The 24,989-nt window shown below is 41.4% G+C and overlaps 1 protein-coding gene across 2 annotated transcripts; it reads left to right on the top strand.

Moving 5' to 3' along the window:
• Window positions 1-3,254: 3,254 nt before the first annotated feature.
• On the top strand, window positions 3,255-14,368 carry PDIK1L (PDLIM1 interacting kinase 1 like). Of its 2 annotated transcripts, none has more exons than XM_012645924.1 (3): window positions 3,255-3,498; window positions 6,149-6,450; window positions 10,670-14,368. In XM_012645924.1, exons 2-3 carry the CDS (start codon window positions 6,166-6,168, stop codon window positions 11,408-11,410), a joined length of 1,026 nt encoding a protein of 341 aa, XP_012501378.1. In that variant the 5' UTR covers window positions 3,255-3,498; window positions 6,149-6,165; the 3' UTR covers window positions 11,411-14,368. The 2 variants fall into 2 exon arrangements, with proteins under 2 accessions (XP_012501378.1, XP_012501377.1); XM_012645923.1 differs by lacking the exon at window positions 3,255-3,498 and adding an exon at window positions 3,854-3,992.
• The last annotated feature ends 10,621 nt before the right edge of the window (window positions 14,369-24,989 follow it).

The following is a 24,989-nucleotide window of genomic DNA, read 5'->3' as shown; positions in this document are numbered from 1 at the left end:
CTGTCTCAAAATAAATAAATTAAAATAAAATAAAATTCACTGGAAAGGCTGGGCATGGTGGCTCACACCTGTAATCCTAGCACTGTGGGAGGCTGAGGCGGGAGAATAGCTTGAGGTCAGGAGTTTGAGACCAGCCTCAGCAAGAGCAAGACCCCGTTGCTACTAAAACCAGAAAGAAATCAGCCAGACAACTAAAAACAGAAAAAATTAGCCAGGCATGGTGGCACATGCTTTAGTCCCAGCTACTTGGGAGGCTGAGGCAGGAGGATCGCTTGAGCCCAGGAGTTTGAGGTTGCTGTGAGCTAGGCTGACACCACGGCACTCTAACCTGGGCAGAGCGAGACTCTGTCACAAAAACCCAAAACAAAGGAACACTGGAAAATGGTATTTAGAGAACAAATCCATGCACTAAAGGTGTTCATGCCACTGAGTTTGTCATTGCTTCTACGCTTTTTCAGCAGAGACAGAAAATACATTTTTTAAAAGAAAAATATATACTTCATGCATCTAATTCAGATCTAATTCAGATCTAAATGTATCCTTTTATACATGTAACACTTTCTCATACACTGAGAAATCTTGGTTCCTAATGCCATTAGCATAATTACTTATTTGCTTTATTACAATGTCATACTTTCAAAATAGCAATATCAATATTACTACGAACAATAAGACTAATACAATTGTATCTCTATGCAGTTTTAGTTGTCCTTAGTCTACACCCCATTAGAGAAATACAGTGAAAACACGTAGAAAGCCACTTGAAATGATTTTCCGTGTGGTTATGCCACCAATCTGACATGCAGATGGTTAATTTGCTTTCATTAATTTTTATGGAGTACTTTTTTTTTGAACTTTGTCTTATAAATATGCAAAACATTTACTTTTATCAAAACAGTAACTATACAATAAGGTACATTCACAGAAGTCTCATTTCCACCCCTATCCTCTCCATCCCACAAAGGCAACCATTTTTAGCAGTTTGGGGTTTATTCTTCCACTGTTTATCTTTTAAACATAAGTAATAATGTGTATTTATATCTCCCTGTTACACAGAAGATAGCATACTGTAAACAATAGTATGCACCTTGCTTATTTCACTTAATTATACGGAGATCACTCCATATTAGTATGTTTATTAGTACATATAAGAAATCTTCCGCATATTTTTTATGGCTACATAGTATTTCACCCTGTATTAAAGTATATAATTTATTCAACCAGTTTTTATTATTAGACATGTGACCAGTTTCCAATCTTTTGTTACTCATTAATGCCATAATGAATAATCTTGTGCATGGTTTTTTGTATTTTTGTCCACATGTCACTAGGATAGATTTCTAGAAGTCTATGGTTTGACCTAGGGTTACCAGGTCAAAAGGTAAATACATAAGTAATGTGGCTATATATTGCCAACTTTCTTTGATAGCAATTATATCATTTTGCCTTCCCACTAGCAATGTATGAGAATGCTACCCTCAGATGTATTTTGATACCATATCAGACTAGGAAGTTACAGAGATGAATCACAGACAAGGTTCCTGTCCCCAGGAACTCTCAGTCCTGTAGAAGGTCTGTGGACAAACAAATAATGAAGTGTGTAATAAGCAGGGCAGATTTACCCTGAAGTTAGAGACAGTTAAGCTTGTCCCTCACTTACAAGGACTCTTTCCAATATTCCAGCAATGTGTTCACAGGGCCATTTTGCAGTCTCTTTCCTAAAAAGGGCACTTCAAATTGTTTAACTTCAGGCCCCACAAGACCTGAATCTACCTCACAGAATTTAGAGTCAGCCTATCTTAGGGGCGAGGGAGATGGATTTCAAATCTCAGTTCTGCAGCCAGCTTGAGAGGAGGGGCTCCTATGATGTTTAATGACTGAGACAAACAAAAGGAAAACGCTAATCTGACCAAAAGAGTTATCCCTCCCCTGATTCTGATCCCCAACCCACATAGATAGCTAGCTGTCTACACAGAGCCTTCCATATTTTCCCTCTACTTTTGAGGGCGGGAAATCAGTCTTGGCTGACGTCAGTATTCCCAGAATACAGCTTAAGTCTGATACACGGATGGCACTCAGGACAAAAGTCTGAACAGATTACAGAGCAGTTTTTTTGTTTTTGGAGACAGAGTCTCACTCTGTTGCCCAGGCTAGAGTGCTGTAGCGTTGGCCTAGCTCACAGCAACCTCAAACTCCTGGGCTCAAGCGATCCTCCTGCCTCAGCCTCCCGAGTAGCTGGGACTGGACTATAGGCATGCGCCACCATGCCCAGCTAATTTTTTCTATATATTTTTAGCTGTCCAATTAATTTCTTTCTATTTTTTTAGTAGAGACGGCGTCTCGCTCTTGCTCAGGCTGGTCTTGAACTCCTGAGCTCAAACGATCCGCCCACCTCGGCCTCCCAGAGTGCTGGGATTACAGGCGTGAGCCACCACACCCGGCCTACAGAGCAGTTTTAAGGTTTTCGTTTAGGGGAGAGGGGTTGTTACACCAGGGGAGTGGGTATTCAAGGAGGACGCATCCCAAAACAGAAACCTTTCGGTCAAATGAGGAGTTTCTTCACCTGTAAAACTGGATTGGTAATAAAGCCTCCCCTTGAGGGATTTGGTTAGGAACAAGAGAGATCATTTATATAAAGACCTAATCCAGTCCCAGACTCTTGGGGGAAGGTCCATAAATGGAGGACAGAAAATAAAATGTGTTGATCTTGAGCGCGGTGACAGAGATTGTGTGTACGTCATGCCCTACAGAGCGCAGGGAGGAGGAATAACCTTACTGACAAATAGTAGGTGCGGAAGAAATGGGGGAAGAAGGCATGTACGTTTCTAGCGGATGCCTACTGATCTGTGTAACTAACTGGATGACCGATGGGTCCGGGTCTCTGAGTGACTGTTAGCCCCGGGCTGGATGGCAGGCCCACAGCGAGACGGGATCTGACTGACAGCGGCGGGGCAGCCGAACGACCCCGGCGGAGGCGGCAGCGGCTGCCACTGACTGTCCCTCCCCGAGAGAACCGCTAGATCGCTGTCGTACGCGGCCCCGTCCGGCTCGGACCGTGGCCTCTTCCCGCGCGCCCGCCGGCGGGACGTCGCGGCCACCGCAGTCAGGTGCGGACGCCGCCGCCCCTCCCTCTCCGCGCCGGGCCGGGGGCCCCCGACTCCCCGCGGCCGCAGCCGGGGAACAATGAGGCGCCGGCTTCTTTAAGGGAGATACCACCGCGCCAGCGGGGCAGGGGACGGCGTCTTCCCAGATGATCGCACCCAGCCCAGCGCCGCCGCCGCCTCGGCAACTGCACCGCCCGCAAACATGGCTCAGTGACTTGGACAAAAGGTGCAGCCTCCCTCCAGGCGGGGCGGACGCCAGGCCTCCCTGCTCGGGCCGCGCCTCCCCGCGGGCCCCCGAACGAGCTCCGTGTCCCGCAGGCACCCGAGGCCCACGCGCAAGAAGATGCACCAAGCGTTCCACCCCAGCGACCCCCGCACACCAGCCCGCAGCTCGGTAGAGTGGAAGGGGGCCGGGAGGGGGAGGGAAAGCCGCAGCCGGGCGCGCGCAGCTCCAGGCCCGGACCTGCCGCTGCAGACAATTCCCGGGGCCGCGGGCCCTGTGCGCCTGCTGCAGCTGGAGGGCGACCGAGCCCGGACGTGGAATGGCCTCCCAGCCCCCTGGCCCCGCCAGCCCTGCGGGGAGGGGCTCTAGTGGTGCGCTCTGGAGCGCGGACACCTCCCGCGAATCCGCGCTCCGCAATGCCAAGGGAGAGTGGAGGCGAGCGGAGCGCCGGGCGCGCGCCCACTGGGCGGTGCTCCACGTCCCGGCTCGCGCTACGGAAAGCCGGAAGGGGGCGGGGCCGCCCGGCGTAAGGGGGTGTGTCTGCGCGCACCACGGGGGCGCGCGCCGGCCTCTGACTGGAGGCCGTGGCGGCGGAGGCGCGAGCTGCCCGATAATGGCGGCCTGCAGAGCCCATGAGAGGGAGAAGAGGCGGCGGCTACCCTGAGGTAAATCTGGCCCTTCGGCGTGGCAGAGAGGCCCTGCTGCAGAGCCAACGGCCCTGCATGTGCCTCCCTCCCCAGGAGGCCTGTCACAGACCTGTCAGCGGAGTCATCCCGAGGAAGGCCCCGCGCCCCTCAGGCCACCGGCCCCAGCTGCGGCCTCCTCTCACACCGGGGCCACCTCCCCAAGCCTCGGCCCTCAGCCCCCAAGCCCGAGGAGTTGAGGCAGCTGCAGGATTGGCTCCTCGGGGTGAAGGGCCTGGGGATGATCCCCTCAGGGTTTCATCTGATCCTGGCCGAGGAGGGGGAGGGCCTGATACTTGGCCAATGAGCGCGGCCTGAGCCGCCGCGTCCGGCAACACCTCTGGCCGGGACTGGCCCTTCCCGGGCCCCAGCAGGTGTATGGCCTGGCCGGCCGGGGTCCGAGCGCTGGCTTAGCACGGCAGGCATGACGGCCCGGGCAACGCCGTCGGAAGCCCCTTAGGTTCGCACTCGATGCATCATTTGATCCAGGATCCCATAAACACCTTCCCTCCTCCTTATACAGGCAGGTGCTCTTTGGGGATTAAACCAAACTGGAGAGGATGTGGGACTGCTTCAACGAAACGAGTAATTGGCGATCCGCACAGAGCAGAGCAGAAAGAATGCTGTGGAGTTGGGGCAGAGGATTCTATGACAGACACTAGGAAATACAGTAGGAATTTGAAGGGTAGGCGTTCAATTAGAGGAAGTGGACGAAAAGCAATCTCTGAAATGGTCATTTTTTAAATTTTCTTTCTTTCTTTGAGAAAGGGTCTTCCTCTGCTGCCCGGGCTGGAGTGCAGTGGCGTCATTATAGCTCGCTGCAACCTCAAACTCCTGGGCTCAAGCGATCCTCCTGCCTCAGCCTCCCCAGTAGCTGGGACTATAGGCCCGCGCCACCATGCCCGGCTAATTTTTACGTTTTTTGTAGATATGGGGTCTAGCTCTCGCTCGGGCTAGTATTGATTTCCTGAGCTCAAGAGGTCGTCCTTCTGCCTCCCACTTAAAGTAGCTGTTCCCAGTTTCTCAGGCTGTAGGGTCTGAGCATTTTCGTTTCCCCGGCTGGAAAATATAAATATTATACAATCTCAAGTTACTTTTCTTGCTCATGGTGACAATCTACAAATGAGAATTTGTTCCTGAAGCACGTTAGAATCTTGAAATTCTTTGGGGAGGGAGGAGCCACTCTTTAGACTCTCTTCATTCAACACATAAGCATTTCTTCCTAAGGCCTCTGCTCCTTCATTGAATTATCAGTTTGCTCCTTCAAAGGACTTATCAAGTTGATTTCCAAAGATCTCTGTCAGAGAGCCCCTTGATGTGTAGGATGGTTTTTGTTGGCAAAAATGACCTAGAACTAAATAGCTATTGTTAAATAACAACAAAAAGGGAGCTGTATGCTAAGTAGCTTACTTTATTTTTAAAGTAACATTTCTTCACAAACTTTATTTTCATTTATTTTGCAAGAAAAAACAAAATATGAACATATATAGTTTGGCCATTTACTTTTAAATAACAGCTAAACATTTTCAGTTCTATAAGTGATCTCTGGTTCACTTTCAGTCCTTAAGCGTAAGCCAGGTGTTGGTATTTCTTACTGTGAGAGGTTTTTTGTTTTTGTTGTTTTATCACTTTTTATGTGTATGTCAGCCTTAAGGAGAAGCTGGGGTTTTGCTTCCTTATTTTTTTTTCATGATCAGTAACTAAGAATGCTGAATTTTTGGGCTTATTTTTAACAGTGATGTTTTCAATCAGTTCATCTAAGAAGCAGTGTAGTGTAGTGCTTAAAATTGTGGACATCTGAGCCAGATGGCCTGATCTCAAATCCCAGGTCCACCAATAACTAGCTGTTTGACCTTGGGCATTTTACTTAAACTCCCCGTGCTTTAGTTTCTTCATATATAAAATGACCATAGTAGTACCTACCTCATAAGACTGTGAGGATTAAATAAATTTAATATTACAAAGTGCCTAAAACACTTCTTGATATATGGTAAGTACTACATAAATGTTAGCTTTATTATTAAAATTAGATTTGCAAATATCCTTCACTGCAGACAGACAACTAAATCATATGTAAGAGGAAATACAAGCAAGTAGATATACTTAATTTCAACGGAGCACTTTGTTGGTTTTTCCAGAAACCTCGACCTTGAAGATGGTGAGTAGCCAGCCAAAGTACGATCTAATACGGGAGGTAGGCCGAGGTAGTTACGGTGTTGTGTATGAAGCAGTCATCAGAAAGACCTCTGCACGGGTGGCAGTGAAGAAAATTCGATGCCACGCACCTGAAAATGTTGAACTAGCCCTTCGTGAGTTCTGGGCACTAAGCAGTATCAAGAGCCAACACCCAAATGTGATTCACTTGGAGGAATGCATCCTACAAAAAGATGGGATGGTGCAAAAGATGTCCCACGGCTCTAATTCTTCCCTTTATTTACAGGTATGTGTTGTTGAATGGGATATAGAAATGACTTGAACATAGCATTGGTCAACAAGAAGAGGAATGAAAGTGTCAGATGCTAGTCTTCCTTTAAATGCAGGTGTTTTGTAGTTAGGAGTAGATAAGGATCTACCAAGAATTGAGACGTTTGCTTTAAAACAGGTTTTATTTAAACCTGTGATGCACATACCTAAAAATAATGTAAGCCACCTGTTACGCATTGGTATTTGCCAGTCTGCATAGGAACAGAGCAAGATAAGAGCTAGAGAAGTGCTTGAGACTAGAGTCTAATAAGTTCACTTCTTTGAAATCAATGTTTTTGGAACTGAAGACAGAAGAAAAGGAAAAACTCCACAATGAATAGCAACACCCATAGGTAATTTGACATCTCTTTTATAAATCACTGGTTTATTAGAGGGGTGTGTGGTTTCTTCACCATGCAATTCCAGTTAATTTTCATGAAGTATGTGGTTTAGCACCTGTATGTTATTAACAGTGTTAATAGCTAACATTTGAGTTCCTACTTGGTTCCATACTCTGTGGTGAGTGCTTTAAAGGCAGTTGCTCAAAACAATACTATGAGGAAAGTGCTATTATTATCTTCCTTACAGATGAAGGAACTGAGGCTTAGACTAGATAATGAATTTATCCAAAGTTGCATAGCTAGTAAGTGGTAGACTTGGTAGCTGAACCTAAAACTATCTGGCTGCTAAAGCTTATGTTCTCTTAACTCCCAAGTTACTCTTTTGTAGACTTAGGGAAAGCATATAATATAGGAAAATGGAAACATTTTGGGCTTTTTTTTTTTAGGTTGGCTTCTGCCATAAATTAAAATCTCTAGTAGCTCTATATTTACTGAATAGAAAAGATATGTAAGACATAGCTTGATAGAAGCCAGGGCAAAATTTCTTCAGGCTAGTCATTCTTGGAAAAGGAAACAACTTTCCTTGAGTATGTCTAAGTTCAGAATTTACCATCAGACTTTTACCATTTAAAAGTCTCTCTGTAAAACAGCAAAAGCTTTTAGACTACAAACAACAAAGAAAACAAACACATTAATTTGTGTAATCAGAAACTTGCAAGTTTCACTGTATGGTGAACAAATATCAATCTTGAGAACTTAATTTATATTGCAGCTTAGCACTCTGTGCCCTGAAGTTTTCTGTCTTTGCACTGTGAAAAATAGAACACAACTATTTAGCCTCTATTGATTTTGTTGATTAACAGTGCTTATTATGTAAGTTGCACTGATAGAAAATATTGGGGCCAGATGCAGTGGTTCACACCTGTAATCCCAGCACTTTGGGAGGCTGAGGCAGGTGAATCATTTGAGGCCAGGAGTTTAAGACCAGCCTGGGAAAAATATGAAGACCCCCATCTCTGCAAGACAAAAAAAAAAAAATGTAAGCCAGGCATGGTGGCACCTGCCTATAGTCCAAGCTACTTGGGAGGCTGAGGCAGGAGGATCACTTGAGCCCAGGAGTTCAAGATTATAATGAGCTATGGTCATTCCACTGCACTCCAACGTGGGTGACAGAGTGAGACTCTGTCTCAAAAAAAAGAAAAAATGGAAACATTCTTACCATATTCTTTCTCTTCCCCGCCCCCCACCCCCATTTTTGGAGTATCTGAAGACACATTCTCTTTTAAAAGTGGATGGAACCTTGCTGAGCTTTGCATTGAGTTTTAGAGACTAAGGTTCATAATCTCATTTGGACTAAAAACCCAGACATTTAAACATATGACTTAGTGCTGAGTCTAGATCCAGCAACTAGCCATTAGCTGGTCTTTCAAAGTTTTAAGATGTAAAGTACTACCAGACTTGATTGAGTAACTTTTATAGCTAACGCACCTTTTTGTTTAGTAAATGTCTTTCATCTTCTAAAGCCGAAAGCCCGTGACTGACTTGTGGCACTTTTTGCTAGCTCAATGACCTTGGATAAATAACTCAACTTTTCCCAACATCTGTTTCTTCATATGTAAAATAGGAATAATAGTTTCTACCTTCCATAGGAGTTGTTAAAATTAGAGGTGATCCAGAAATAATACTTGGCACATAGGAAATGCTCAGTAATAGGTATCTCTATTAAAATTGTCTTTTCTATGGATTTATTTAGTTGACCAGGAATTCATCAACACATTGAGTAAGTGCCTTCTCTAAATTTACATCTAGTAAAGACAACCAATATTTACATCTAGTAAGACAAATCTATAGTATGACCAGAGTCCCTATGCATGGTCTTCTCCATTCTCTATACAAATTTTTATTTTTCTGTTTTTCCAGATATCTTCTTCCTTGTTCTCAGTTGGCATCATTAAATCAGTTCCCAATAGCTATAAACTTCACCTACAAGAAAATGTAAAACAATGTAACTTAACAGGTTAAGTGTTCTCATACATAGGATCCTAGTGGCTAGTCTGTATACTTGTGGTAAGTGTCATGAATGAGAAGTACATGATGGCATAGGAGCATATAATAGGGAACCTGACATAATCCTGGAATTCAAGAGTTATGAATTATTTAAAACTTGTAGGGTAAAGAGGAGTTAGCTAGACAAGTGAATGAGAGAAACTTCCCAGGCAGAAAGACCTATACATACAAAGGTCATGAAGCAAAAAGCATGAAGTGTTTTAAGAAATGAAAGAATGGGTAATAAGACTATAGTATACATGGAGAATTGTTTTAGATGAGGCTAGAAGGGTCAGCAGGAGTCAGCACAGAGCACACAAGGTCCCATCACCCATGTTAAAGAGCTTGGACTATCTCCTAAGAGAACAGGGAAGCAATTAAAGGACTTTTAGGTAAGAGAACCAATGGTAACATCCTCCACATATGAAAATAAGCAGATTGGGCACTGCACTACTGTAGCTCTCAACCAGTGGCCCATGGCCTGGATGCTAGAAATAATTTTTATATTTTTTACAAATTGTAAAAATAAATAAAGGAAGAAGAAAATGGGACAGAGAACTTATGTGGCTTGTCAAGCTTAAATATTTACTATCTGGCCTTACTCTAAACCATTCTTTGAATGCTGGGACTCTGTATTGCTCAGAGCTATTTAGAAAGTTTGCTTTTGAGAGTAAAAGACAGAAGAAAAGCATGTTTAGTAACCGTGCACCTAGTAAATAATTATGTGATCTGTACCTTTCTATTCGTTCATTTTCTCTGTTTCACTGCATACACATGCAACAAAAAATATGCAAAAGAGACATCTGCAGACCATTGCAATTACTACTCTCTGCCATGCAGGGAGATGGCATGGAGGGATGTTCTTTGCTTCTGCCCACCAAAATGACAAGAGGAAGTACCAGTAGATTTAAATGTGAAATTAGCATTTCACTCACTCTTCAACAACTCTTCAGCTTTTTCTATTCAACAATAGGTCTGAAAAGGACACCGTACAACAAATGCTTTTATAGCACTATACACCTATATTTTAGAGTGGTAGTTTGTGTCAAGTAATATTGGATTTCAGGTAATAGAGTTATAATTAGACAATAATAAAACAGTGATTTATTGTAGGTTTTAAGCTTGTATCAAAGAAATATACAAATCCAGACTTGAATTTTTACATCAAAATGCAAATTTGATTTTTATAAATTGGTTTTAAAAAGCCATCCAGTGATATATAGCCAACATATTTGCATTCTGCCTGTAGATGTTTATGAAGTAATGATGTTTATTTTAACAATGATTATAAGAATACTTTATTTCTACAACTAGTTGTTCCTTCTCTCAATTTCCACAGGTTATGTAGATTGTGTACAATGAACAAGAAATGTATTTAAGGCACTTTCTTTTTTTTTTTTTTGAGACGTCATCTGACTCTGTTGCCCAGGCTAGAGTGCCATGGTGTCACCTGAGTTCACAGCAACCTCAAACTCCTGGGCTCAAGCAGTCCTCCTGCCTTAGCCTCCCAGTTAGCTGGGACTACAGGCACACACCACCATGCCTGGCTAATTTTTTCTATTTTTAGTAGAGATGGGGTCTTGCTCCTGCTCAGGCTGGTTTCGAACTCCTGAGCTCAAGCTATCCTCCCGCCTCTGCCTCCCAGTTTAAAATAAAATGCACATATGAAAGCACTTACCAAATAAAATATGCAAGGAGTTTCTACTTAAAACTGGAGACTGATTTAACCTTTGAATCAGTTATTCTTTTTCTATAACTGAATTATATAACCTGTCAGATGATTGTAATCTGTTTTTTTCTTTCTTGTAGCTTGTAGAGACTTCATTAAAAGGAGAAATTGCCTTTGATCCCAGAAGCGCCTATTATTTGTGGTTTGTTATGGATTTTTGTGACGGAGGAGATATGAATGAGTATCTGTTGTCCAGAAAACCCAATCGTAAAACTAACACCAGCTTTATGCTTCAGCTGAGTAGTGCCCTGGCCTTCTTGCATAAAAACCAGATCATCCACCGAGATCTTAAGCCTGATAACATCCTGATTTCTCAAAGCAGGTTGGATACCAGTGACTTGGAACCCACACTGAAAGTGGCTGATTTTGGTCTAAGTAAAGTCTGTTCAGCCTCTGGGCAGAACCCAGAAGAACCTGTCAGTGTAAACAAGTGTTTTCTTTCCACGGCATGTGGAACAGATTTCTACATGGCTCCTGAAGTGTGGGAAGGACATTACACAGCAAAAGCTGATATCTTCGCTCTTGGGATTATCATCTGGGCAATGCTGGAAAGGATCACATTCATAGACACAGAGACAAAGAAGGAACTCCTAGGGAGTTATGTAAAACAAGGAACTGAGATTGTGCCTGTTGGGGAAGCACTTCTGGAAAATCCCAAAATGGAACTTCTCATTCCTGTGAAGAAAAAGTCTATGAATGGGCGAATGAAACAACTGATTAAGGAAATGCTGGCTGCAAACCCTCAGGATCGTCCAGATGCTTTTGAACTAGAACTCAGATTAGTACAAATTGCGTTTAAAGATAGCAGCTGGGAAACGTGACACATATTATTTGCAAATATCTTGGATGATATGCTGCTTCTGTTTTCACAGTGATGCAACATTATGTGGCTGAAAAAGAATATAAAAAGCTAAACTCCACCTTCTAAGGGTTTAGATTTTGTGGGATTTTTTTTTCCTCATTTTTCTTAAATCCAAGCTGGCCATTTTATTAGTATGTTTTAAATGTATATTACCAATGTGGGTGTAAATTTTTTTTTTAGAAGTTTGGCAGGAAAATTCTCTAAGAGCCAAGAAAAGAAGAGAGTCCAGTTTTCTGGAAATATGTCTCTAAGTATTTTACACATTCCTCATCAGTATTAGGAATTTCCATGGAAGAAGAGGTTTGCATGCTGGTAATGCAACCTTTGAAACTTTGTAAAGGAAACATATATGTATATATTTATGTATATGTAAGTATGTGAATGTGTGCATTTTGCATTCCATATGAAGAAAATGCCACTTCTGTTTAAATTATTTGATGTAGGTTTGGGTTTTTGAGATTTGCTGGTGAAAGCAGTGATGAAAAATAAAGGAACCTTCCCTCATCTTCCTACCCTGTCCCTCCCTCTAATGAAATCATATTAAGTTTTTTTTCTATTTTTGTAATATTATACAGCTTTTTAAAAAGGCATCATTTTGGAGGGTCTAAAATTATCTGATTAAACATAAATGAAATTAAGTGTTCCAAAGCTGCTGAAGTATGTTTGCGCTCTCCAGTGCCCTCCCTGTAGCTGCAAGAGTTGAATTAGTCACACAATCATATGGTAGCAGGTTGGCAAGGACATTGGTGATTCAGTCAGACCTTGTTTAGGTAACCGAGCATTTATTTAAACATTAAACCACTGCATCGGGACATATCTTCACTTGAACTTTTATCATCTGATATAAATCTGAACACAGGATTCTTCTGTTTCTGAAAACTTTGCTATATAGGAACTATAATACTTGATATATTAATTTTTGGTTTCAAGACTTTGTCTAAGCCTCAGCATAAAGTTGAAACCAAATGAGCTCTACCCTCACATTGCCTGCCCTGATATGGTCTCTTGAATCACTGGAGTTCCTTTCGTTTTGGCACTGATGGTGTTTTCTCTTGTCTAATTTGAGAAAGTAATGGTAGTGATATGGTTGTCTTAAATGCTGACACCTTTTTCTAAAGTGGGACGTGATACCTACACAGTGTGGCAAATGGGTAAAATACTGTGGCAACAACTACTTTTCAAGTAGAAGAGTTATTGATTTTATACAATCACTTGGTATGGTCTCTGTCAAAAACCAATAGACCATTATTCCTCTGGAAGTTAGTTTAACTTTATATGGTTGTCTCCAATATGTTTTCCTGTGAAAGCAGATAGTTAAAATCTAAGGAAAGAATACTTTCCTAAAACAAAACATTAGCCTTTAAGGGTAAATAGACTTTATGTTGTATCTAGGTTAATCTTTAGAAAGCACTAGAGTCTTTGGTCAAAAGTCAAACAAAATAGTATTAGCATATGGAAATTATCGATAATTTGCATAATCTCAGCTTTTTTGAACTTCTACAACTTCTGGAATATTGCTGTCATAATTTTTTCCCCATTTAAAATATGTTCAGAGGACAATAGAAAGTAAACATCACAAAAAATTATAGTATGTAACATTTCTGAACTATGTTATACGATCTGGAAGTTTAAAATTTGGACTGAAAGGTTTTATTGAAATAAAGCCTCTTAAAATGAAAAATCTTATACCTTTACCATCACTTTCAAACTAATATAAGAATTCTTTTAGAAATGAGAGGTGGAAATACACTCGAACCTCATAATAATTGACCCTCTGGATCACCAAATTAGTTTAACACATATTTGTCTAAAGGAATTGTGTTACTGTGGGTAAGAAAAAGCATCATTATAATGTGCTTTTAATGGGGCACATTCAGCAGACATTCATAGGTGACAGTATGCCCGCTTTTCAAATATCTATGTGCTTGCAGCCATGGTTTCCTAAGTACATGGTTTTTAGTCCTGACTCATTTAAAATAGTTTGTTTATTTTGAAAGATTTTATAATACCTGTGAAGTAAAATTCTTTCTTTCATTGGGGGTAAGGGTATGAGGTGATCGGGAAGTTTCTTCCTGAATTTTCTCAAGTCCTTGTATTCTAAAATAGCCTATGATACCAAGCAAAATGATAGTAAATTCTTCATCTGTCGTCTTTGAGTCAGAGGTATTTATTAAGTACCTACTGTGTGCTCCGCACTACAGGTCATCTGATAAAATGACAATTAAAAAATGGCATTTAGCCGCAGGCCTTTTCCAGCCAGGAGTAAGAAATAAAAGATGATTAGCAATATTTGGAAATTCCTGGGTATTTGCTAGAGGAAGAATGGAAGCAAGACTTTGTGCACAGTGCCTTGCCCATAATAGGTACTCAATAAACAATTATTCCTCATAGAGTCTCTTGCTATGGTTTATAGTGTTTTATGAAATTTGTCTTAATTGAAAAAGACCAAATATTTCAAATAAGCTTATAGGCAGCTGTGGCCAGTTAAAATAGGGGGTTGTACAGTTAGTTCCTAGAACGTTATTTTGCACTAGTTGTCACTTAGAAAGACGGGGTTCCTGTAGATTTTTGGTGCTAAGGGATACTTTGTCATTATGATGAAGTAAGTGTTAAGTGTCAGATAAATAGCACACAGAATAGTTCTTTCTGCTGGTCTGTTTTTTCTCTTTGTTGTTGTTGTTTTAAATTGTAAATTGTTATCAATCAAACTATTGTAGCAGCTACAAAATAACTCACCAGCATGACAAATGGTCAAAAAATAAGTCATCAGCACTTCAGAAATGAAAGCAACTTTTGAAATTTTCTTTTAAAATTGTCAAATATATTTTATGAAGAATTTATAAAAGGGGAAAATGATTGTAATTTATTGTTCATGACAGTTTTTTTTTTTTAATAAAGTGAGTTTCAACAAAAAAAAGTGAAAATTCTACATTGCTGCTTTGGTGGCTCTGTGAGTACTTCTGTAGTGCTTTACTTCCTGAGCATAAAATAGAGGGTATAAATTTTGAAACAATGTATTTTCAGATTTAACTATTAAATGATTCTGAAATAGAAGCTATTGCTGAGGAAAAGAAAATTGAATTAGAGGAGTTTCAGCATTTCAAGTTCTATAAAATTTTAATGCTCACTATCTCACTGCATTTGCTTTGTATACAAGAACTTGCATTGCCTAAGATAATTTTTTTTCCCCATTTATCCTTCCATTTCATTAAGCGGAGGATGCATCCCAAACTTAGAATGATGTATATTAAATGTACTAAGAGGATGCAATTTTTCAATCTGTGATGTGAGACGATGGCTTCTTTTCTATTAAAAAAAAGTCATCTGGCTACTTTTTTTTCTTTTATAGGTTTTATTATGACTGCCTGAGGACATAGTCCACTTAGTGGTCCAATGAAACAGCAGAGGGAAATGGAGTCAGAAAGCATTAACTCTACGCGTGATCTAGTGACTACAAAAGTAGGCATCAGGAATTGTGGCTTCTTCTGACTCTGCCACCTTCTCCTGATTTAGCCTTTGTGGAAAGGCAACTTTTGCTTTCTATTTAGAGGTTAATTTTTTAATTGAATCTTTGTACTTACTAGCATTTTTATAATCCTTTGCAGTTTATAAAGCACCTTCACGTGGTTTTTACACATCTTTTCAGTGAGTTTTACTGAAAACGGGCTGATTTCTTGATGAAGAAATTAACAGTAACACCAGTTGCTGAGGTAATAATAATGGTTTTACCCTAGGACAGGGTTTTAGTGCCTAATCTCTGACTCCAGTTGGTGTTTTCTCTACCAACAAAGCTTTATCTTTCTCACTGAATGACCCTTGGTTGTTTTGGTCTTTCCCTTAAATTCAAATGTTGCTCTCCTGTCGACCTATCATAGACATCCTCTAAAGTGCAGTGTAATGACAGACAGTTGGTTTGTGGTTAGATAACTCCTACTTGAGAAAACCTACTAGGCAGCCACACCTCTTGAAGGCAAAGTGCGTCTTTTAAAGGCATTACTTTCGCCTTTGCAATGACTTTTCATTGGTTAGAAGGGAATTGTAACAAGAAAAAAAAAAAAAGACCTGAGCTTTTGACTTTCCTCTTTCACTTCCTGTTCAGTCTGGTATTTCAGGCTTAGCTTGTTCTGAGCAGAAGTTAGGCAACTTGATATTACCAAAGGCATCACGGTCTAGCAGGAAAAGCACAGGCTTTGGTATAGGAGATCTGAGGTGTAATACCAGCTTTTGCAAATACCTACATAATGTGTGGCATTGGACAAGTCACTTCCTTCTGAGACTCAGTTTCCATATCTGTAAAATGGAGATGATATTTACATATCAGAGTTTTTGTAAAGGTCAGAAATAATACACTTAAAGTGCCTAGCATAGTGCCTGGCACATTAAGTTCTCAAATGGTAGCCACTGTCCTTATTGTATTCTGATTTTAATGACAAAATGAATGAATAAATGAATTCCCCATGAGCCAGTCTTTAGTTATAGCTTTGATTCTCCTCCCCTTTGGGAGAACCTGATGAAGGTACTACATCCTCTCCTCAGAAAATATTTGCCTATAATTTCAGGGGATTTATGGATCTTAGAATCCCACACGGACCCCCAAGTTAAGGGACTCTAAGCTATAGGCTCCACTAGGTACCTCTGTGTCCCTCTTTGGTTTAGCTCCTAAATCAAAAGTGGGCCATAGTCCAGGTGCAGTGGCTCATGCCTATAATCCTAGCACTCTGGAAGGCTGAGGTGGGAGGATCACTTGAGGTCAGGACTTCAAGACCAGCCTGAGCAAGAGCGAGACCCCCCCGACACATACACACTAAAACTAGAAAAATCAGCCAGGCATCGTGGCACTCAATGTGATTTGAGAGGCTCCTGTAGTCCTAGCTATTCGGGAGGCTGAGGCAGGAGGGCTTGAGCCCAGGAGTTGGAGGTTGCTGTGAGCTGGGCTGACACCACAGCACTCTAGCCCAGGCAGCAGAGTGAGACTCTGTCTCAAAAAACAAAAAATTAAAAATGTGCATTGGGGCTGGAGACTACCATGACTGTTGTCAGAGGCAGAAGGAAAGGACACAGACTTTGAAATCAGACCTTTTACCTTTCTGATACTAGCTGTGTGACTCATGAGTTCCCTAACCTCTCAAATCCATAGTTTCCCCAGGTTTAAATGGAGATAGTACCTGACTCAGAGCACTGTGAAGATGAAAGGAACTGATGCGTGTAGAAATGCATGGCATAAGCACCTGTGTTATTGCTTCCCATTCCCTGAGGAGGACTCACAGGAAGCGACCCTGAGCTGCCTTTGCTGCTAATTTGCACTGCTGATAGCACATTGGTTTATTTAACTTACATTTTTACTACAATTATTAGATAATTATCTTATATTCTGTTACTATAGCATCCTGCCTTTCTTTGCCCTGCAGCCCTTCGCAGGTATTAAGTAAAAATCTCCTTAGCCTAGTTCTCTTTCCCTTTTGTATTTGCTGATAACATAGTTGATAACTGTATTTGCTGATAACATAGTCATTCAGGATGTCTGCTGTCTCTTCAACAGAGGTCTCACTATATTGCCCAACTGGTCTCCAACTCCTGGCCTCAAGTGATCCTCTCACTCAGCTTCCCAAGTAGCTGGGACTACAGATGTGAGCCACAGCACTCAACTTGCACATTAGAATTTTAACCTGGGGAGGGTAAAAACAAACAAGAAACCTGATGACTTCTGCTTCTGGCCAGATGGAGTGATAGGGCCTAGATTTCTCTTCCTGCCTTAAACAACTAAAATACCAGACACTGGACAACTAGCAGTTTAGGACAGTGATACCTGGGAGAAAAGAATCAAATGAGGTTAGCCCTATGGTTGCCCCAACTCACTTCCTGGAGAAACCTTTAGGCTGCTACATAGGGAAGGAATACCTAAACAGTCCAGCAGTCTCCTTGAGTTGAGGGGACAGAGTTCAGAGTTGCAAACCCAGCTAGAATTCATGGGACAGAAGATGAGAGAGAGGGAGAGGGAGAGGGAGAGAGGAACAAAGAAAGAGTTCCAGACATTTGTAGGACATTTTCTTCAAGGTATTGGTACTGATTGGCACATGCTTTTGAGGAAATTACTTGACTTGAGAGCAGGAAAGATCACCTGAAAGGATTAGGCAGAACAATCCTTGGAACTCACACAAGACCAAGAATAATTGATATTTCTACCAGCTGGAATGGAAAGACCTCCTAATACATGGGGCATCACAGAGGAGTATTTTCTCAGTGAGGCCAAGACTAAAGGCTAATCTGGACCTGCCTAACAAAGCTTAAAAGTTGTCTTGACAGGTATTAAAAGGCAAAATTATAACAAATTTGGTTTAAAGATCTTAATTGGCTTTTATTTGTGATTCTAGAATCAGGCAATACCTCATTCTATAATATCGTGAGTGTTCCAATGAGCCAAGCAGAGGAGGTTGATTTCATAGACAGAAAAGGCCTGAAGGAAAGCAGAAACAGAATGAAAAATGGATTGTTTCAAGTGACTTTCCTTATAGGGTTAAAAACAAAGAGAACTTCATTATCATGCTAGCTCAGGTAAATTGGACCCCTTTTGATTAGTTGCCACAAATCTTCTGTTTGGAAAACTGGCCTGTGTCAGAGTTCAGTTTGATTATGCAGCACCTAGCATGAGTGACTCCATTCTGGTTTGGTCTGGTCCCCTGGGGCCTAGTGCAAGAGGCTGGTCCAAAACAATGGCCTCCTATACATTTTCCTTAACAAAGGGTACATTTTTTTCTAAGTGACTTAATATGCCAGAACAAAGCTCAAACATATTTAAAGGAGCACAAAAAATTTCAGTTCTCGATAATATAAAAATCACAATGTCTCCCCTCCAATTAAAAAGTATTAGACGAGACTTTCTGTCTCTGGTCTGGCATGTAAAGGGCTTAGAAGTCACCACTCCATCCTAACAACAAGTAGAAAGATGAGCAAACTGGAAAATCAACAGTTCCTTTTAGGTCTATCAGAGAAGTGAGTCAAGGGCAAACTGCCACCCTAAAATTGGAGAGACAGATGGGTAGGTACAGAGAATCACAACTTACCGGAGCAGAAACCTCGGTGGGAACGAGAGCCAGGGCAGGAAAACCTAAACTGCGATTGCTCAGTGGGGACAACTCCGAGAGTTAGAAACTCCAGGGGACTCCGTCACAGAGGGCCCCCCAAACTTTTACCTCCTGGAGCTAAACCAGGTCCTCACAGACGGTCATTCTTTTGGCAGGAGGAGGGGAAAAGGAACCATTTTGAAATATACCTGAGCATTCTGTTCTTAAGAAAGCCAGGTCTCAGGAGAAAGTATTTTACCAGAGCCTAATCAGCTGGGGTTTTATTAGCAGCACCTAACCTACCTGAGGGAAGAGAAATACCCAACGCCAGAACCTTCAAGCCATTCTGACCCACCTAAAGAGGGAAAAAAACTGAGAAGCACTGCACTGATGAAGTTCGCAGCCCAGGGGCACAGGCTCACCAAAAGCCGGAGACCTAATCATAGGACTACAGAATGCTTCCCCTCCCCCACACCTTGCCACTACATTACTAAAGGCCTATTTATGGCAATTCCTTTTACCTAGTACAACATGTCCCCCTTTAAACAAAAAAGTACAAGGCACACTAAAAGGCAAAAAACACAGGTTGAAGAGAGTGAGCAATCATCAGAACCAGAATCAGATATGACAAGAATGTTGGAATTATCAGGCCAGGAATTATTAAAAACTACAATTAATATGCTAAGGACTTTAATGGAAAAAGTAGACAATATGCACAAACAGTTGTATAATGTAAGCAGAGAGATGGAAATTCTAAGGATCAAAAAGAAATGCTAGAGATCAAAACCCTGTAACAAAAATGAAGAATGTTTTTGATGGGCTCATTAGTAGACTGGACGTGGCTGAGGAAAGAATCTCAGAGCTTGAAGATATGAAAATAGAAACTTTCAAAATTGAAAAACAAAAAGAAAAAAGTCTAAAAAATTTTTCTAAAAGAACAGAGTATCGGCTGGGCACAGTGGCTCACACCTGTAATCCTAGCACTTTGGGAGGCCAAGGTGGGAGGATTGCTTGAGGCCAGGAGTTCGAGACCAGCCTGAGCAAAAGAGTGAGACCCCCATCTCTACAAAAAATAGGAAAATTAGCTGGGCATGGTAGTGCGTGCCTGTAGTCCTAGATACTCAGGAGGCTGAGGCAGGAGGATCACTTGAGACCAAGAGTTTGAGGTTGCTGTGAGCTAGGCTGACTTTAGCGTGGGCAACAGAATGAGACTCTGTCTCAAATAAATAAATAAATTAAAATAAATTAAAATATTCAATGAAAACCACAAAGACAGAGAAAGCATAGAAGTCAAAAAATAGAAATAGGCTGGGCGAGGTGGCTCACACCTGTAATCCTAACACTCTGAGAGGCCAAGGTGGGAGCACTGCCTGAAGCCAGGAATTAGAGACCAGCCTGAGCAAGAGTGAGACTCTACAAAAAAAAAAATAGAAAAATTAGCCAGGAATAGTGCTATGTGCCTATAGTCCCAGCTACTTGGGAGGCTGAGGCAGGAAGATTGCTTGATCCCAGGAGTTTGAGGTTGCAGTGAGCTATGATGACACCACTGCACTGTAGCCCGGTCCACAGAGCAAGATTCTGTTTCAAAAATAAACAAAAAATAGAAATAAAGAGCAAAAACAATACATAGAAAACAGTAACAAATACGGTAGATATTAGTCAAACTATGTCAATGATTACTTTAAACACCAATGGTCTAAATACACCAATAAAAAGACAGAGATTGTCAGGGTGGATCAAAAACAAGATTCCCACCAGTGTGTTGTCTACAAGAAACTCACTTTAAATATAAAGACACATATAAAAGTAAACTTGCTTTAAATATAATGATGTATTAAAAGTAAATGGATGGAGAAAGATATACCATACAAACCTAATCAAAAGAAAGCAGGAGTAGTTATATTATTTCTGACAAAGAAGACTTCCGAGCACGGAGAGTTATCAAGGGCATTGCATAATGATAAAGGGTTCAATACTCTGAGACCACATAAGAATACTTAATTTGTATACACTAATAACAGAGCACCGAAATATGTGGGGCAAAAACTCATAGAACTGCAAGAATAAATAGACAAATTCACTATTTTAATTGGAGAATTTACACCCCTCTATCAGACATGGACAGACCTAGCAGGCAGAAAATCAGTAAGGACATAGTTCGAATCCAACAACATTTCAATCAAAACTGAATGTGATTGACATCTATAGACTACTTCATCAACAAGCAAATTATACATTCTTCATAGCTCACATGGAACATTCGCCAAGATTAACCACATTCTGGGTCATAAAACATACCTCCACAAATTTAAAAGAAGAGAAATCATGCGATGTGTGCTAACTCAGACCACAATGGAATTATTTATTTATTTATTTTCGAGACAGGGTCTCAATCTGTTGCTCAGCCTAGAGTGCAGTGGCATCATCATAGCTCACTGCAGCCTCCAACTTCTGGAGCAATCCTCTTGTTTCAGCCTCCCAAGTTGTTGGGAGTACAAGTGGGTGCCGCCATGCCCAGCTACACAATGGCATTAAACTAGAAATCATTAACAGAAAGAAAGATAGCTGGAAAATCTAAAAATACTTGGAGATTAAACGACACACTTCTAAAAAACACATGGGTCAAAGAAGAAACCTCAAGAGAAATTTTAAAATATTTTGAACTAAATGAAAATGAAACATAACTTATCAAGATTTTGGGGATACAGCAAGAGCAGTGCTTAGAGGGAAATATATGGCATTGAATGCATATGTTAGAAAGAAGAAAGATCTAAAATCAATAATCTAATTTTCCACTTTAGTAAACTAGAAAAAGAACAAATTAAATCTAAATTAAACAGAAGAAAAAGAAAAATTCAAGCAGAAATCAATGAAACTGAAAAAAATCAATAGAGAAAAATCAATGAAACCAAAAACTAATTCTTTGAAAATGTCAATAAAATTGATAAGACTCTAGCCAGGCTAACTAAGAAAAAAAAGAGAGAAGACACAAATTACTAATACCAGAAATGAAAGAGGAGGCATCATTACAGACACCATGGACATTAAAAGGATAATAAAGGAACACTATGAATAACTCTATGCTCACAAATTTGATAACCTGGATGAAACAGACCAATTCCTTGAAAGACATAATCTGCCAAAATTCATAAAAGAAGAAACAGACAATCTGAATAGGCCTATATCTATTAAAGAAAGTGAATCAATAATTAGTAACCTTCAGAAACAGAATAGTATAGTCCCAGATGGTTTCACCAGTGAATTCTGCCAAATATTTAAGGAAGAAATTATACTAGTTCTCTATAACCTCTTCTGGAAAATATTAATAGAGGCAGAGGAATACTTCCTAAATCATTCTATGAGGGCAGCATTACCCTAACACCATTTAGTTGTGAAAATTAAATGATATATTATCACTATAAATCATAATATACACAAGTCAGACTACACGAAACTCATAACATTAAAATATGCAAAGACTGGCCAGGCGTGGTGGCTCATGCCTATAATTCTAGCACTCTGGGAGGCCGAGGCGGGAGTATTGCTCGAGGTCAGGAGTTTAAGACCAGCCTCAGCAAGAGTGAGACCCCAACTCCACTAAAAAAAAAAGAAAGAAAGAAAGAAAGAAATTAGCCAGGCAACTAAAAATAGAAAAAATTAGCCAGGCATGGTGGCACACACTTGTAGTCCCAGCTACTGGGGAGGCTGAGGCAGGAGGATCACTTGAGCCTAGGAGTTGGAGATTGTTGTGAGCTAGGCTGATGCCATGGCACTGTAGCCTGGGCAACAGTGCGAGACTCTGTCTCAAAAAAAAAAACTAAATAAATAAAGAGAAAGAGGTAAAGTAGAATAAATATAATACACATGACAAGATGAGAAAAATAAATAAAAGTATATCAATCTCTATCAGTGGGCTAAACTCTCCAGAGATAAAGGATGTCAGACCAAATAAAAGAATAAAATCCAGCTGTTCTGTTTAGAAAAGACAGATCTAAAACATAAGAAAACACATTGAAAAAGTCTGGTAAAAGAAATACTAGGTGGAAAAAGATGAAATAGCTGTATTAAAGTTAAAAGTATCACTAGAGATAGAGTTTCTACCTAATAATAAAAGTTCAACTCACCAGAGAGAGAGATAGCATTTCTAAATCATCATACATCATCATCATACATCATCATACATCTAATAACATAGCCTACCCCATGCCAATACTTCACTGTCTTAATTACTGTAGAATTAAGTAAGTTAACCCTTAACATCATCCTCGGCACATAGCAAGTGCTTAATAAATGTGAGGGATAGCAGAATCAGCAGTAATGTACCATGTGACTTTGGTGGAGCCACTTACCCTCAATGAGCCTCAGTTACCTCTTCTGAAAAGTAGCCATAATAATCAGTTATTTTTCAAGTTGCTTTGCAAACCAGATGGGAAAAATGTCTATGAAGATATTTCATAAACAACAGGGGACAATATAAATGCAGGAATTACTGCTCTTACCGGTTAACTGGCTTTACAGAGCACCACGTGTCAAGGTAAATCCCCATGTGATTGGTCCCCAGGTGGAACAGCAGCACCTAGGATGTCCAGGGAGTGCACAGAGACCCCAGGCAGCGGTGCCCACCCTTGTGCTCAGAAAACAGGCACTGTGAGGGAAGTGGTACCAGGGATGCTTCTCGGAAGGCGAAGCCTGCCCTCTGGTGGACGAGCCTGGACTAGCTTGCTCAAACTCGATCAGACTGTGCCTTCTGGTGCCCTTCAGTAAACCACTCCCCATTCTGAGTCTCTGTATCTCCCCAATCCCATGGTCATGCTTTCTAAAAGTCTCGTAGGGTAGGGTGGGATAATTTTGGAAATAAAATTGTCATCATGACCTGTGCCTTACAGTGCCACACTCGCCTACTCTCAGGCTTTCTTGTTAGGGCAGTCTTTGAAGGGTAAGTAATTCACCATGGCTCCCACAGTGTGTCACTAACCAAGACTTACCTAGGCTCCCATACCCTAATAACCAGTCCTCTTTTAGATCTGGTAAGGTGGCCTCTTTAGCTTAACTGACCTGGCTCGGAGCCCTGAAGTGACTATTGTCTGTCTGAGTGTCCTGCATCAAGCTGGAATGGCCTGGGCTTTACACCTGCCTCCTTCAATCACCAGATACAGGTGATTGACGCCCTGGGAAGGGTGTGACCTCGGACGAGGGGCTCTCAGCATCTGCAACAGACTCTGAGTTAGGTGACAGCCATGGGAAGTCAGCTAACTGTGCTCCCTGCAGATAGGCAGCAAGCCCTCCCCTGGAGGTGCATTATGATCAGAGGACCCTGATTATCCCTGCCCCCAGCTCCACCTTTGTCCTTAAACTCGACCTCTTCATGGTCCCAAGACCACCGGAATCATTCTAAGAAACACATCAAGACAGAGCATGTAGAACAGGAAAGGGGTCATTTCTTCCTGTCTCCATGGCAACAAGCAAATCTTTCCTAGGACCCTGCAGCAGCCTTTCCCTCCATGTGTTACTGGCCGGAAAAGGAAACTGTAAGGTTTTGGAAGGCATTCTGGGACCCTTCTCGCCCCCAAGACCCACTCTCTCGAGAGATCCTCTCCAGCCCGGTCCACAGTCTCTTCAGTGTCAAAACTCATTCATTAAACAGATTTATTGAGCACCACTATGTGCCGGGCACTGTTCCAGGTGCTTGGATATATCAGTGAACAAAACAAAGGTCCTTCCCTCATTGAACTTAAGTTCTAGTTGGGGGAGACATTTATGAATGTAAATAAGTAAATTATTTAGTATGTGTGGGTGTGATAAGTTAAAAAAATAGAGAAGCAAAGAAAAAGTGGAGCAGGGTGAAAGCAAAGGAAAAAGTGGAGCAACATCAAGGGGCTGGCTGAATTACTCAGAAAGTGGTCAGGGACAATCTCGTCCAAGTGGGACTTGAACAAAGTCTTAAAAGGGAGGAAGGAGTCAGCAAAGCACATAACTAAAGGAAAGCATTCCAGGCAGAGGGGCAAAGGCCCTGAGATGGAGTATTGTTGGTGTGTTCAGAGACCAGGCAAGGAGGCCACGTGTGTCTGTCCGTCTGTCCTTCTGTCTGGAGAGGGAGGATCGTAGGCAACGAGGACAGGGAGCTCACAGGCCTGGCCATGGGAGGCCCGCAAGCCCTCAAGGACTTGGCTTTACCTCGAGTGAAATGGGGAGCCTTTTTCAGGGTTTCGAGCAGAGAATTGACATGACTGACATATTTTTAAAGGATTGAGCTAGCTCTTGTGTTGAGAACAGACTATAGGGGGATGAGGTTAGAATAAGGCAGACAGGTTATTAGAAACTATTGCAGCAACCCAGGCAAGAGATGACAGTGGCTCGGACCAGGGTGGTAGGCATGGAGTGGAAGAGAGCGTTCCAAATCTGGATGTATTCCAAAGATAGAGCCGGATGTTGCTGACGGATTAGATGTGGACTGTGAGAGAAGGAGACATGTCAAAG

The sequence above is a fragment of the Propithecus coquereli genome, unplaced genomic scaffold (genome assembly GCF_000956105.1).
Source record: "Propithecus coquereli isolate 6110/MARCELLA unplaced genomic scaffold, Pcoq_1.0 Scaffold239, whole genome shotgun sequence".
NCBI lineage: Eukaryota > Metazoa > Chordata > Mammalia > Primates > Indriidae > Propithecus > Propithecus coquereli.
Note: the sequence above shows the minus strand (reverse complement) of the source record. Positions and strands in the feature narration are given on the sequence as shown.